General features: G+C 48.7%; 1 protein-coding gene across 7 annotated transcripts in view; it reads left to right on the top strand.

Moving 5' to 3' along the window:
* The window catches only part of HDAC7 (histone deacetylase 7), a 120,662-nt gene that overhangs the window by 46,572 nt on the left and 58,172 nt on the right, over positions 1-15,918 (top strand). For 5 of the 7 annotated variants that reach the window (XM_085313864.1, XM_085313859.1, XM_085313862.1 and 2 more), the window contains exon 1: positions 11-147. The exons of 1 other annotated variant lie outside the window; for it this stretch is intronic. In XM_085313864.1, the coding sequence (XP_085169990.1) occupies positions 36-147 (112 nt within the window). In that variant the 5' untranslated portion in view covers positions 11-35. Of the gene's footprint in view, positions 1-10; positions 148-15,918 lie in introns of those variants that run through there. One more of the 7 variants, XM_085313867.1, reaches the window with a different exon arrangement.

Raw genomic sequence — 15,918 nt, 5'->3', positions numbered from 1 at the left:
GCCAGGCACGGCCGCCGCCGCCGCCGCCTGAGCCCATGCCCGCGCTGCCCCGGGGGCTGCGGCCCGCTGACGGATCGACCTCGCCTTTGTCGCCGGATGGCCCCGGCCTGAGCCCGGCGCCGGCGGGGAGCGGCGCCCCCGGTCCAGGTAGGCGGCGGCGGGAGGAGGAGGAGGATGAGGAGGAGGAAGAAGAAGGAGCAGCGCCGCGGCTAGGCCCGCTGACAGCGGAGCGGCTCGGCGGCCCCGACGGGCGGGGGCCTGGCCCCCGCAGCCCGGTCTGCCCGCCCCGCCGGGTCAGTGAAGCCGTGAACGTCCCGTCCCGTCCCGTCCCCCCCCCGAGCCCCGCCGCAGGCCGAGCCCCCCCCCCCCGCCTTCCTTCGCCCCGAGGTGTCCGGCTCGCAGACGGTGCGGGCAGCGCTGCTGGCACTGCTGGGCAGCACCTCGGGGGGGGACGGGAGGTGCTGGCTCGTCCTTGCCGGGCTTCCCCGGCCGGGCCTGCCTTCATCCCCTGGAGCAACCATTTGCCCTCGAGATGGAGGAGCGGGAGCATCCGCCACCCCCGGCGCCGCGGAGAGCCCCGGGRTGCCCGGCGAGAAGCGGGGCGACAGCGGCTTTGAGCTCAAGGAGCCCCGCTTGTCCCGGCGTCGCGAGTGAGTGAGCTCGGCCCACGGGCGACGCGATGCTCAGAGCAGCTCTCCGGAGTTGGACCTYGGGGAGAAAGTTTGGGGCCCCGCGAGCGCCCACCTCCGCAGGTGGAAACCAGTGGCTGTCTTCTGGGAGCATGTGCTTAAATGGGACGAGCTCGGGTCTGCTTTGTGCTTGAATATCTCCGTTTAGATCCTGTTGTCATCCTTCCCTTCCGGAGGTCAGCTGATGGCTCTGGGAGTTTTGAAGGAAGAGGGAGGCTGGCACTGAGAACTCTACTGGGTTGCACCTGGGCATGTTCTTTTCTCGCTAAATACCTTGTTCAGAAAGGATATGAGCAGCAAACGGAGCGCTGTCTTGCAGTGGGAAAAAGAGTTGGCAGCTCCCTGGATGTGTTTGGAGACTAAGCATACAAGCCACTGCAGCCCACAGATGTGCAAGTCGTCCAAGATTTGTCCTTTGCTGGCAATCCTCATGCTCCAAAAAAGCTGTGCTTCCCACACTTTTTTCCATGGTAAAGGTGTTATCTAGTCTGGGTTTGGGCATGTTATGAGGTTCTGCTGAGTAATGGGATGTTTGAAGGCTCCTGCAGAGGCGGTGTCAAGATGGGCACGCTGGGTTGACTTGGCTCGATGATATGCGTGGGGGAGAGAAGAGCTGTCACTTGCCGTGGGAGAGGAAGGGAACCGGATGACCTGAGGATTTTGGACTGTGTGGTAGCTTTTGCCCAACTGAATAGTCTAGACGTGTTTTCTGCCCACTTCTTGTTTGGGAAGATGGTCACCGCTCCTTACCAAGCAGTGTTTTCTTTCCATGTGAACAGCATTTTGGTGGTGGTGTTTTAGTCTGGGAGGATGGGAGAGGTGGGCCCTGCTCTGTGATGTTAAGGATGTGATACCTGTGGCCAGATGTTTGCAGAGCACTTTGCCTGGAAATCGTAGCCTTTCTCAGATCTCCAGCACTTCCTGGTTTGCACTGAGAATTTACTAGGATTTCAGCACTTTCTATTCAACTGTCTCATATGAGCAGGAAGTAGGAGCATGAAAATGGCAGCAAAATTGCTTGCAGCGAGACTGAAAGCTTATAAAGTATAAGTGTGTGAGATGATAATGAAGTTAGACCTGTCSTGAACAGGGTCCTAATCCTTTTTGACATGCAGTATGGGAATGTGCAAGTCAAAATATTAGGGCTAGTCTGTGCAATCGTGTAGTCTCATCCTAGGACAGCGTGACAAGAGGTATTGTGCAGGTGCTTGTGAATATGCCTTTTCCTGCAGTTTAATTGCTTTGTTGCATCTTGCTTGGACTCGGATGGAAAACTTTCCAGGGCAGAGAGACTCTTTTGTGTGTGTGTTTGTGCTGGATGCTCCATGTAGTTCAGTGGAGTTCTGATCCAACAGGAGCATTTCCCTGCTACGCAGCGTTATATTCAGGCTAGCAAAGTAATGAACTTTCTGTACACACAAGATCATGGCTCTGGATTTGCATTTTGCCTCTGGCAGAGATTGGGAATTCAGATCTGTTGTGCCTGGAGCGTAGGTCTCAACTCTGGCCTTGGTGTCTGTGTTCACACTTCATTGGCACTGTGGATTAGAATAAAGGCCTGGGTTATAGCTGGTGTTAGGAACTCTGCTTTAAATAAGGAACTGAAGCTGGATGCCTAAAGCATTTTGAGGCAAGTTTCTCTAGGGATATGAGTAGTAGTGCCAACAGCTCTGTGATACGTTGCCTAAAGCAAACACCAGCCTCCCACCACAGGGCAGAGAAGTAGAAACAACTCTTGGGAGCCTGAGGGGATGTGCTGGAAAACTCCAACTGTTTACAAGTCATTAAAATAAAAATGAGTTTTAAAAATGTCAATGTTAAGGAGGGTTTGCGTGTTTGGAGTCTTTCAGGCTTTTTCCTATTCCACAGTAGGGCTAAACTGTATACGTGCTTTTTTTTAACAGAGTCTAGGAGATGCTGTAATCATGCATTTAACAGCTGGGACCTCGGGGAGGGGAGAAAAACAAACAAACGTGTTGGCAACGCTCCGAAATAAGGCAGCTCCTTCTGCATCGTTACCTGAATCTCGCAGGGGAGACTCTCCYGCACTGATGAAAATCTTCCGTCCAGTCTCTTTGTACCTCTTCTCCATGACTCAGTTTGGAACTAGACTTTTTTTTAAAAAAAAAAAAAAAGAAAAAGAAAAATCATCAAATGTTAAGACCTTGTTTTTTCTGATCTGATTTATACCTCCTGTCCTTCCTCCAGCCACATAGCTGGTCTCTGCTTTCAGCTCTACCACCCCCTGCTTTGTCACGTTCAGCCAGCGCTAGCCGTGGGGGACAGCATGGGCCTGGGGCAGCTCCGGGTGGGTAGGTGAGTCAGGGCTGTGAGCTGTTGATTCAAGTACTTCCTAATGTCTGTGTTTCATTATTTAGCTATGCTCTCTGAAGTCTGAAGGCAGGAACGCATCTTTCCGTAAGTCAGATGTCGCTGGGTTCCTATTAACAGTTTCTTTGCTGACTTCTGGGTAGTTAGTAAACTGGGACAGTGCCTGAAGGCTAAAGAAGCGTGTCCTGGCTTTGCTGAGTTTGAAAGGTCTAGTTGCAGATGGGTGGTCTTGTGTCAGACTTGAGCAGCCCCCTGTGACCGAGGCTTTGAGAGCCCTGCTCCRTCTCTCGCCTCCTGCTCTAATTGCTATACCACCCTAAAAAATACTGCAGAAAAGCCTGCGACTACCAGTCAAACAACCTTAYTGAATTGCTGTGGTGGTGTTCTCCTTTTTTGTGGTGCTTCTAGTGTGTGCAGTTTGGTCCTGATGTTCTCGCTCCCACCATTCCTGACGTGCGAAAATTACTCTGCTGAACTGCCTTCCTCTGAACAGCAAGGCTGGGCTTGGAGTGTGCTATGGGTAATTTTGTCACTCAAGAAAGGCCTGAGTTGGTACATTTGCGTCAATGTGACAGTGTCGCAAGGTTTTCAAGGGGATGTACAGAGTCCAGGAGATGTGCTGGACTTGGTGGGATATTCTGTTAGTGGTTAACGCCTTGCTTTTTCTGCTAAAAAAAAATAAAGTAATCTTGTTAAATTATGCTGAGGGGGTTTAGCCAACGATGATATTTAATACTATGTGCTATCAGCTCCTCAAGTAACTTCTTGACCTGAACAGCCCGTGTTAAACTAAGGGGAAAAGAGCAAGTTCTTTCAAGATGGGATTGTCCAAGCTGTCTAATGTGGTAAAAAAGTGAGTAAGGAGAGGAAAGGAGGCTGAGATGAGATAACGAGGGAGAGCAATGCTGTTTGCAGAGTGTATGAAAAAGAGTTTTCTCTCTCTGTCTTGGAGAACTCCCTCCTTTCTTGCAACTGCTGGTATGTTTGGAAGAGAGCTTCTAACACTGTGTGACAGTGTGCTGGATTTGGGCAGCTCTGAGGCTGTTGTATGTTATGCAGGATGCAATCATTTTGGTTTGAGTTTAGCCAGAGCCAGTGAAGCTGGTATGCTTGAGTGGCTTTGTCCCATTAGTCAAACTATAAATAGTAGACGGAGCCCAAGCGTTTGTTTAACTGACTTAGGAAATTCCCTAGGCTCACCTTGGAGGAGAGGTTCACACCAAGGCATGTTAGCCCCTGGCAGAGAAGGGTCGAAGGTGGTAAATGCTCGGTGTGAGACAGAAATACCAGTAAGGGAGTCGATGAGGTGGCAGAGTCACTATGAGTGCCGTATGTCCCTATTATTTTGGGCCCTTGTTGAGCAATAGGTGAGGATCCTGAAGAAAGAGCCCTGAGCTGGTGCTGCCGTCATCCAGAGAGCTCTTCTGCAAGGGCAGAAGTTCCTAAATGATGAYAACCACAGAGGTTCTGGCCCTAAGGAGGGGTAGGACTGGGGTAGCAACTACCTGATATGCTCAGAGGCCTTAGTATATCCAGCACATACCWATGTTCCCCTCTCCTTTTAAAAGAAGTTTAGTCTGTCTATGCTCAGAGCTTGGACAGTGCTCTCAATCTCCTGGTGCTATCATAAAGGTAAGAATTATAAAGGTGTTTGCTGTCTGTGAGGCTTGAGTCGTCTTTGGCATTTGGCTGGCYTGCATTTTGCACCTTAACGCAGCAACAAACTATCACGCTTATGGATAGCTGTGTTAGAACTTTGTCCCATGAGGGTATCTGTATGCAGGAGTAGGAGCATATGCCAGCAAGAGAATTAGCTCTTCTACGGGGTTGTGTTGTGCAGTTGGATCAAAATACTACTTAACATCGATGCAAAACAAACACTGCTTACTGGTCTGGCACATGGTCACGCTCAATCTGTGGCCTCTCTGCCCTGGAGTAAATGACAGCATGTGCTTCAGGGCAGTGGAAGCTCTGGGCTGAGAATATAGAAGCTGAAGGTTGGGTACTGGAAGGAAGGAGGTCAAGTACTTAAGAACAGGAAAATAGAAGAACATCTCAGTAACTGGAAGACACTATTCCTTTATTAAAAAGGACTCCCATACAGGGGGTGGACAGACCTAACAGTACCACAGACATGGCTTGGGTCCTGAGAGGATAATTCCCATGCTTGTGCTGTCCTACRGGATAGACTCATTGCTGTTGATGGAGAAATGGAAGCTCTTTTTCATGGGTTCAGGGTGTGCTTCTCCTTCAATGATGCTCTCTTGGAGTGTCTTCCCAGTGTTTAAACTGGGAATGAGACAGGAGTGAGAGTTGCAGCTGGCCACTGTGTGACTTGGGGTTTCCACTTTTTTACACTGTTAGCTGATGGTCCTTCTGGGCTATTTGTGCATCTTGTTGTGTAATTTAAGGTCAGAAAAGCTCTATTGGTTTACTGTGGTTATCCTAAAGTAGTACCTCAAAAACAAGACCCAAACATTTGCTTGTTTTGGAAATGACTCAGAATTGATGTTCTAAGGAATGAAGTATGCAAGTAGGTCTTCCCAGTGCATTTGGGCTACTTGACAAGACTATTTTCTCCTGTACTGATTAATCAGGTCACATTAGGTGATCCTGGCTTCCCCCCCCCCCTTTTTTTTGGCTTCTCTCCCACTTTCCTTTCTCTTCATTGTCTAACGTTAATGATGCTAAGGCTCTAAGTGCAGATACTCAATTCCATACCTAAATCTGTTCAGATTAGGATGCAGTGCTCATTCTAAGTATATAGAATTAATTCAGTCCTCAAATAATTACAGCAGTACTCAGATTAAATTCTAGTTGAGTTAAATTGTATTTTCTTCCAGTGTGCTGCTCTGGAAGAGCTGCAACCTACTGAGTAAACTGGTCTTGGCCCTGCTTTGCCATTGGAAATTTGTAGGTGGGAGACCACTTAGCTCTTTTATTCCCTTTTGCCACCTCTTCCAGTGAAGCACACCCAGCTCGTCCTCCGCCTTTGTGGCAAGGAATGTGCTAGGCATTTTAAGGGTGGGGGGGAGAAAGTGTGCTGATCAGTTTTGTATTCAAGTCTTATAGCTAGGAGGATATCAAACGGTCACTTGGTCATATGCATCTCTGAAAAACAGCCTTTGGAGCACCCTGTGGTCCCAGAAGTGCCTTGGAATTCACATCAGTGTTGTTATTCATAAATAGCCTGAATTCAGGCTGAAAATCCCTTCTGCCTTTGCAACAGACAGCATTCAAGCAATCAAGGAAGGACTACGGGTTCGTTTTGGCAGGATTTTGTTCTTGAGGGGGCAGATGAGATGGCTGAAGGACRTGATGTGGACCTTGGCATGACAGGCAGGGTCCCTGTTAGGTTGGCCSTCTGGTTGCTGCAGTAGGTCAGCCTAGTCTGGTGGCTACTCTGGGGAGGCCCTACCCTGCACTGTGTACGCATCCAAAGAGGTTATGCCAGTAGGCTCCTACCTTTAAAATATCTGCAATCTCCTTCACTCCTAAGATGAGTGATTCCAGTCCTGTCCCAGCCTCCTGCTCTCTATGGATGGACCAGGGAAGCCAAGGAACTTCCTMTTAGTCCAGAGAGGAGTATCCACCTAGTAGCCCTTTTGAAAAAGGACACGAGAGCATGGCACTGGGTGAACGCCAGGCARGAGTGGAGCTCCTGATAATGCAGACTGCTGAAAAGAGTCAGGATGCGGTGCTGGGGGAAGYTGTTCAGAGGATATTCTCGAGCCTTCACTTGCATAAATGAGATTCTCCTTCCGTGAAGAGAAAATAGCACTGATGCAGAGACTGCTTTTCAAAAGCCATTGTTGCGTAAGAACGAAGCCTTTGGCAGCACAGAAAATGTGGAAAATGTCACTTCCTGGTCATCAATCAAGATGAAACAAGGATTTCTTTCTGAATTTCTGCCTTTATACTTATTCTAAACTCTTTAAGGCTTATGTAAATTCTCCAGGTTCATTTGTGGCTTAATGCACTTATGTTGCAGAGGACGTGTTTCCATATGTAGCCTGGGGGTGCAACTCCTTAGTGAAAATAGTCTCTGTTGTTCCTCACATAGGTTCCTTTTCTAGCTGCCTTAAACCATGCTTACGAGGCTGATGGAAAATGCCTGATTTCCAATATTTTCTTGTAGTGGCAGTAGGATCAGAATGTTGATAGCAGAGAAGCTGTGTRAGGTAGGGATGTGTCCAAGGGGATGCAGGTAATAAGATCTTGGTGCTTTCGCTGGCCCTGTAGCAGGGGAGAGGTAGGAGACCAGTGATTTTTGTATCTTTTCACAAATTCAGTATAAATCACTAAATACGAACAAGAGTTGGCTGTATAGTTTAATACCTTAAAACACAGCTCACTAGATATTTTTTATTTTCAGTGGCTCCATGAAGTGATGGGTGCCAATTGCCCCATCAGTATCTCTGAAATAAGAAGGGTTGTGCTAGCTTGACAACACCAGTGCAGAGCATTTGATCGCCTTGTCTCCTTTTTGCCATCCATGTGTGTCCAGACTCCTCTGACCTCACTTTCTGTGTCCCAAGGCTGTGGCTGAGGCAGAAACTTGTGCACGGATGCTCCTTTGCTGTCCAGGGGATGTCCAGGATGGAGGGTTCACTGCATTTCTGTAGATGCTGCAAAGGACGTGGTTGCAGGAGCTTCTGCTTCTTGCAGGGCTCATCTGGCTGCTTCTGAGCTCAGGCTCATGCCTGTCTCCTTCTTTCCCCTAACTTAAAACATCAAAAAAAAAGAAAAAAAGAAAAGAAAAAGAAAGAAAGAAAAAGGAAAAAAAAATGCACCAATGGCTTGCTGTAGCCTTAGTGGAGTCTCCAGATGAGATGCTGTTGGTGAGACTCGTATTAGGATGCGCGCGCTACAGCCTTGGGAATCACCTCCGTAGAGACCAAGCCTGGGAGCTGACACAGTTAATCCTTGCAGCTTGGGAGTGCATCAAAGTCTGATGAAACTGCCAGGCAATAGTCGTATGCCTGTTTTTTTCCTCTGCTCCCGCTCCTCTGTGGCCTTGCTGTTCTTCTCTGTACTAGGGCCGAGGCAGGCTAGGTTCTCCTCACTCTGTTTGCATGGCAAAGTGCCAGAAAAGAGCTGTCACCCACCAGTGGTGAGGATGCCCTGCAAGAGGTGTCCCCCACTTTGGGGAACAGTCGCTGCCCTGTACTGCAGTGCCAGGGTGGATGGGTTTTATCTGGGTTTCTGTGCAGCCATGTGTSTGGCACCTGCTGGCATGGGACAGGCAATGATGAGTGGAGAGAAGAGCAGCTCTGGCTCATTCCAGTGCCATAACTGAACTGCAGCATTAGGCAGCATCTGTGACTTGTGAGCTTTATTCAGCCTGCTCAGCCTCTTTAAAACTCTGATTTCATACGGGCAGTCTGACAGGGGACTGTAATGAACAGTTGCTGTTTTGATGACAACTGAAATTTAAGGTGCAGTGTTCCCTTGGATGTCCTGTGTATACATTGGAGGATGTTTTTGTAAGCAAGTAAGCTTCTGGGTTTGAGGAATTAAATTCTTCAGCACTGTAGACTCTGAATTCCTGYTTATGACTTATTCCTGCTCAAAGAATAGTAGAAAGTTTTTGTTTCTCAACTTTGCGTAAGCCAGCAGAATACAATGAAATTAAGAGTGTTCGTTTGCATATGCTGAAGAGTTAGGTGCACCAAGAGCTGGGAGAGAGCTGCTGCAGAGACTGGTTTCAGGTGGTAAGTTTGATTTCTAGAAACCTTAGCTTGTATGTTTGTTTTCCCAGTGTCTAAGCTTTGGAGTTAAATATGCACTGAGTGCATTTTTAAATTTCCGTACATTAAAATTAATGTGAGTTGCTAACTGAGACCACGTTTTTCCTAAGCACATCTGGCAATTGGGCACGATCATGATCCTCTTTTCAGAGTGTCCGCTGCACTGAAGCGCTGCGAGAGACTATTTGAGGTGAGAAAGCAAGGACGAGGTTTGRGGGTTGTGGGTGCTCTGTCCGATAGCTTTGGTCATGTTGGTTCCGTTTGAGGTGAGGCTCAAATGAATGTGAGTGCTTGGTTGCAGCAGGATCTCTGGCAGTCCTACCCCGTGAAGGTGCCTAGGTAGGCTGCACCAGTGGTAGCATGCATGGGCTGCTCTGCATGAAGTGGGCTTCAAGGTGGAGGCGCTGTAGAGGACCGCTCACTAGGGTTTGCTTCCCCTCTGGTCCAGGACAGCAGTAGGTGTCCTGGCAGATTGGGCTGGTGCTCCCTGGAGTTCCAGTCTGCAGTTGTCAGTAAGCTGAGCCAGTCCTGGGGTTGCTCCAAGCATGGTGGTGTCAGTGCTGTGCTTGGGGGCAGCCCGCTTGGTATCACACAGTTGCGAAGACRAATGCTGTGACTCTGGCTTTCAGGAATGAGCTGGCAAAGCTGCGTGGAGATGGCCTCTTGGATTTGTCACAGCATTTGCTTTGCCTTAAAGCATGCGCAGTGGCTCTACCTTCTGTTACCAAAATCTTTCTTGGTGAGGTGAGAGTTGTTGTGCACAGTTTCCTCTTTATATCCTCTTATGTCATGCTGCCCTGCCGACTGAGCGCGCTTGAAATAGCTGCCAATCCCAGTAGGTTTCACTTCAAGGTCTCTATTCTTAGCTTGCTGGTTAGCTGAGCAAGCCACGTTACTCAGTAGTCATGAGTTCAAGGACCGTAGGGTAAAGACTAGCCAGCTTAAGCCACGCAAAAGTTTTGTTTGCATTTCATGGTGGATTGAAGGAGCASTTTGGGCAAAGCTCTACCCAGCAGCCTCAGACTTGCATGCATTTTACTTGCTGTTCCAGAGAGCCACAACTATACAAGTATGAAATAAGAGTTGTTGGAGCTGGTACATRCTCTGGAGAAGGCAGACAGCTCAGGAGCCAGAGACAGGATGACTCAGTATAATATGAGAGTCTGCAAAGTAGCCTATTGCATCTGATCCATCTACAAGGAGGCTTATCAGATGTGCCTTATTGCTGCACTGATGACCAGATATATACGTGGCATGAGTGAAGCAGAAGTGGATGTGGGATGCAGAGTGGGTTCCCAGGAGCGGAACTAGCTGGATGTTCTCAGAATAACTTTTTTTTTTTTTTTTTTTTTTTTTTCCCATCTTTTTCATCAAGGCTCTAGATATCTGCTGTGCTGGTGATGTTCAGCCTGTCCTGTAAGTAGTTTTCTCACTGGTCAGCCTGGGGAATTTATCTCTGCTTGCACAGAGGTGAATCCTCACTAGTGGCTAAAGGTGTACAAAGAAAGCATCCCTCTATATGTCCCAACAGACACATGGAGAAAGGCTCAGGAATGGGCCAGAWTTGAAATTTGAATCCTCATGGATCTGTGTAGGTGGTCTGTGTTGGACACAGGCTGTTCCTGCTGGGGCAAGTCAAGTCCTTTGTGTTTTTGMTCACCTGTGCTCAGCATCCCAGCTCGGCACCTATGTGGGATTTTTCTCCAGCCTCACAGCCACAGGAGAGGAGCAAGCAGCATTGGTTGCAGTTCCATCAGCAAGCACAGAACAGGCTCATCTGGTATCTGCTCTGCCTTTCTGGCCGTTTTGTGGTGGACTTGCCATTTCCTTGTGAATTCACTRTTTACCAGGGAGCTCTTGCATAAATCTGGTTAATGTGCTACCCAGAGGGGTACTGAGTCAGAATGAATGACCACTAGCTAGTCCTTAAGCAGGATTTAGTTATTTTTAAGAGTGCATCTTGGGAGAAATCTCATGCTTCAGATTTTGTTTAWCTTGCTTTGGCTTTCTCAAATTGTTATTCTGTGAAGCTGTCTTACGTGAGCTCTGCCAGGCTTAGGTGGATTTTCACGCAGGTGGATCAGGCCCAGCAAGCTAGCTGCTGTACYATATAGGAAATGATCCCTGAGTGTATATCTCTGATGAAAGATGGGGTGTGATAACTGGGGGACCTGTGGGTCAGCGTCTTCCRTTGACGTGACAAAGGATTTTGTGCAGGATTTTGGTTTTCTCAGGTCTCTAACTCCTGATGCACCAGCTGAAGCAATGGTGTGCTGCTGCCCAGCAATATGACCCTTCGACTCTCTCAGCAACCAGCTCGCAATCTACCTCGTAACATCTAAAATTTGCAGTAGACCCAAAATCCAGAAGCAGCATGGAGGATACCTTTGTATTTCGGGCCTTTTCATTGCCGTCAGCCTCTGCAGAGGCCTAGAAGCAGGAAGCCTGGCCAGGACATAAGTGTTTCCCCTCCGTTGCAGGCCTGACGCCAGTTTAGAGAGGGTAGCTGGTATCACGAGATCTTTGCCCCAGCGATTCTCGCCTTGCGCTTGCTTAGCCGGTAGTGGGAAAAGGGTGCAGCTGGTGGCCAGTTAGCTGCAGTGGGGGGGTAGGACATGGGCAGAAGCCCATGAGATGTATGGCACAGGGGAAGCAAGCCCTTCGTGAAGGCAAAAAGTTGGCCATTGCGTGGTCTGAGAACATTGAGGCTCTGTACGTGGAGTTGCTGGGGAGTAAGTGTTGTGTACTGCATTCGCATCCTGCCTACACTGCGGGTAATGGTCACGTGCAGACGAGGCTTTTGTCCTGTGCCTGACTGCTTTTTTTAAAATTTATTTTTAGGTACTCTCTGGCTTCCTCTTCCTCCTGTGCTGTGCTGCACTCCCTCTTTCTAACTCCCTCTTCTAGGATTGTTTTTTGAGCAATCAGTTCCTCCCTAAACCCATTTTTGCAGGGCTTTGTCTGTGCTTGGGAGCTGTCCCAATTTAGCATTAGCAGCTGCTGGCTCCTTCTGGGTAAGCAAGAACAAATAAAGGTTTACACTGAATGAATCATTTGAGCCTTATCTGTCTTTCAAATTCGGAACAGCTTTACAACTGCTGCCTGGAGCCTGCCTGGAGGGCAGAGAGCCTCCTAAAGCGAAGAACTTTTCCTGCCAATGACCGGTGCTTAATGTGTGTGCCCTGCCTGGTGAGTTCTTGTGCATGGCTCTCTTGAGCTTTATTCCAGACTTGGTTACAAAGCACAACTCTGGATTAACTCTCTTTCTTTGAAGAGTTGCTCCACACTGGCAGTGCTGTAGGCTCCTACCCAAATTTGGCTTTTAGGATACTTTGAGCAATTTAATTACTGTGTGAAAATGTGGACTCTGGCTCGAAAACACCGTGGTGGAAACTGCATAAGTTTTAAAGACTGGCTGGGTGTAGCTCATTGAGAATGGCACCTAGTSTGCCCATAAGTGAACTGTTGGCAGTTCATCTGGACTCCCCACTTAAGCAAAAGAATACTGTGAAGTGTCAACACTGTAGGTGCAGTGGTGTGGCTTTGAGAGGCAGGATTTGTTGATAAGTRGCATTAGTTGGTTTAATAACAGAAATGTGGGAGAAGGGAGGGGAATAGAAGATAAGCATTGGGCTCCCGAGGGATGGGGCAGTTTTTTCCTCCTCTTCTCCCCTCAACCCCTCCCACTGTTGTCCTCACCTTYTGGCACACTAGATTAGACCTCTTTCTACACCGAGAGACATCCTGTCTAACTGTAGTGAAGTTCTCATCAACAAAACTTGAGCTCTTGGAGTGGTTTGGATGAGGTGTGGATGCATGGTGCTGCCTTGCCTGCCACCCCCCCCAAGCCTAGTCCTCCTCCCAGCTTGTGTTCACCATTCGTCAGAGCTCATAAGAACAAGAAGCAGCTTTAGACATGTGACCACATCAGTGGCAAACTAATTGTAACTTCTTGCAATTTCCTTTTTTTCTTTTTTTTTTCCTTTAACCCCTCCTCCCTCCCTCCTCTTCAGAGAATGTACCACAGAGCCTTTCAGTCTCCCTGCACCCTCTGATGAAGCCTCAGGGAGGATCAGCTCTGTGGCCAGTTAAAATGTTTTGCTTTTTGCAATGCTGGGAGCCATGACACTTTTGCAAGCTGGAGGTGTCAGTGAAGCTTTCCTCATGTCTTCGCTGATCTATAGTGTCAAATGCTGAGACTGGAGCCTGCCCTCCGAGTTTGTCTCATCCTGCATCTGAGACCAAGAGAAGGATGTGGTGGACTGGTGGCTTCTGTCCTGCAAGGCACTGAGGACATATCTGAGCTCTTGCTTTGTGTTCCTTACAGCAGGCCTGGGCTTGGGAGGTGAAGATAACTCTGTCCTTTGCAGGAGAGCCATGGTAAACCTATCTACTGACTTGATAACAAGAATTGGGGATTTGTTAATGCATGTCCTCTCCTAAATGTGAGAGTCTTAATACTTTGATTCCTCTGTATAAAACCTGCYAGCTCTCCTGGCTACTCCTGTGCTACTGTTTTGTAGCCCCAGTGGAGTGCGTTTAGTCTGAGTGCTGGCATTAGATTCATGGAAGGTAATGGTTGTCCATGTCTTCCCGTGCCTTGTCAGTGGTTTCCCTGGGGTATCCCAGCCCTTGGCTCGCTCTAAAGCAGCAGTGGCCACAAACTCTTGGAATTCTTGGGGCTGCTGGGAGGTGCTTCTAAGATGAAGATGAGGTGCTGGGTGAGAAACAAAAGTTGGTCGTAACGGTGGTGCTAGAATGTGGTTGCATWCTACCAGAAGCAGTTTCCTTCATTCCATGTAAGCTCTTTCCTTCAAATTCAGAAGGATAAATTGCATCCCTTTACTTGCTAGAGCTTGGAGAGACCTAGCTGTGCTTGCTCCCTTGGCCTAGAAGCCAGCCTAGACAGAGGATGCACACAGTGGTGTGTATTGGGTTGAAACAGATTACACAAAGGCTCTCTTCCACCTCAAAAACAAAATTTTGGAGAGTGTCTGCAGGAAGTTCTCCTGCAGCAGTATTTTACTTGAATTTGCAATGCACTGGCTGCTCATGTCCACGCAAGCATTTTTTTTCACCCAGAGTTGAGGTGGGAAAAACACTCTGTGCACAATAAGCTTGGCTATAGGCTTCAGTGTATAGATCATATGTCAGGCCTGATCTTTAGCAGGAGGCTCTTCCTCTGTGCTTCTTGCTTTTCTTCCCTTTGCAGAATCAGGGAGTCTCTTRCTGTGGAAGTGAGAATACACTGGACCCAGCAATTTGGTGGGAGAGATGGTCCTGAAAGCTTTTTGGTGTTGAAGGCGTGGGAAAAGGGAGGTAAACATCACTATTGCAAGTGAGAAGACAAACTCCTGAGCTGAGCATCGCTTCCTCTCCTCTTCTGCTGGCTACTGAGGGCTACAAGAAGGTTTTGCTCTGACTCTGTGATGGCTGCAGTGAAGAGCTGCATCTGAACACGTGTAACRTGGAGAAGCAGAGCACAAATGTGGCACTGAGTGAGCGATGCTACAAAAGGGAAAGCCAGGGTTGGGGGAGGACATAGCAGTGCTGACCCTTCARATAGAATTGCAACATGGTTCCTGTTCAAAACTGAATTTCTCAGCCTTTCTGATAGCTTCCTATGCAGTTAGGCTAATTCTGGAGCCCGTGTATCAGGCCTTGGCCAAGGCAATTTGATGCTAAACCCTTCAGATTCCCAGGGGACATTCCAAATTAGCTGTTTTAGAGCCTTCACAAGTCTGTATTAATTACCATTTAACTTCTGCCCCCCCCCCCCCCCCCCCCGCCATGCCCATCGGGTCCACTTTAACAGTGTCCTCATGCAGGAGTGAGCAAACAGGGCTTATACAACCCTTTCAAAGCTGGGACTAGAACCTGCTTTTCTAGTATGACAGACCAGGTCTCAGCCACTTTGCCACTTTAAAGTGTACTCAAGGTGGATTTGGCTCGCCAGCCTATAACTATTTTTTTTAGCCCTTAGATGGGGCAAAAGTCTGCTGGATTTGCCCAAGCAGCTGATTGTAGAGCTGATGGAGGCTGTTTACATCCCTCTTCCCTCGTCAAGTAGATGCTCCATAAAGAAAGCAGAAATAATTCACCTGGACTAAATCACAGATCTTGCCATCTTCAAGGCTCTGCTGTGGTAAACAGCTGCTTCCTAGAGTAGGTAAGTGGATGCTGGGCAGCGCGGTCCTGCCAAGCTCCAGTGTCCACAAATGACTAAATTCTGCCTGAAAAGTCAAAGTATTGAAAACATTATTTTTTGGTTTTGGCTTAGCCTCRTGGATTGCTGGGGTTGAGCCATCTTGGCTGCCTAGCAGAATAGCAGAGCCGCCCCTCTGGATTCTGGCTCGGGCTCTGCCCACCTTGCAGCTGACAGAGGAGGGTGGAGGAAGGCTGGTGAGGACGTGTCCCGGAGCAGACAAGGCCCTCTGTTTTTCGGAGGGGGTGGGGGGTGTTTTTGGTGGGCTGCCTCTACCCCAGCAGCGCTCGGAGCAGSGTTACAGCTCAAGATCAACTAACAGCACTCTTGCAAAAATTGTTGTGCCCACTGGCAATGTTGTGTTGGCAGAACAGCTGGAGGGCGGTGCTGTGGCTGCGAGCCCTCGCAGTTCATAAATAACTGTGGGGGTTGGAGAGCCAGCGTCTCGCAGAAGAGCTGTCTTGCCAGCCACTCTGCAAATGCAGCACCTTAGCTGCCTTTTCTGGCYTTTAAATCTGGCTTGTTTTCTGTCATGGGGGCCTGCGTGTGACTGGGGTTTCTGCTTGCCACCCTARTTCCTTTGCTCCTCTGACACTGTGTGTTGGGGTGGTCAGCAGTCAATGTCTGCTCGCAGGTTGACCTGGCTGTTTGGAAGTTGGCTCAGGGGGCATCATGGACCTTGCCTGAGCCCAAGYGGCTGATGTCTGAAGTGCTCTGCAGTCTGGTTTGTGCTTGCTGTGCTGCAGCTGTGACTTGGTCTTTTGTGCATACTCAGACCTGCTGGGATACTGGGCACCCAGCGATCCGTGCAATTCTCCAGTCCTGAGATGAGTTTCATAGTGCCTCCTGAACCCTGCACTAGGCACATCACCCTATCACAGCTTGGCTGGTTGAAGCTGCCCTAAGTTCATAGGGAATGAATGGATATGAAATGGAGAAAGAA

The sequence above is a fragment of the Rhea americana genome, unplaced genomic scaffold (assembly GCF_003343005.1).
Source record: "Rhea americana isolate MKP2758 unplaced genomic scaffold, rheAme1 scaffold_399, whole genome shotgun sequence".
NCBI classification, from domain to species: domain Eukaryota; kingdom Metazoa; phylum Chordata; class Aves; order Rheiformes; family Rheidae; genus Rhea; species Rhea americana.
The sequence above is the reverse complement of the archived record's forward strand: the minus strand, read 5'-3'. Positions and strand labels throughout refer to the sequence as shown.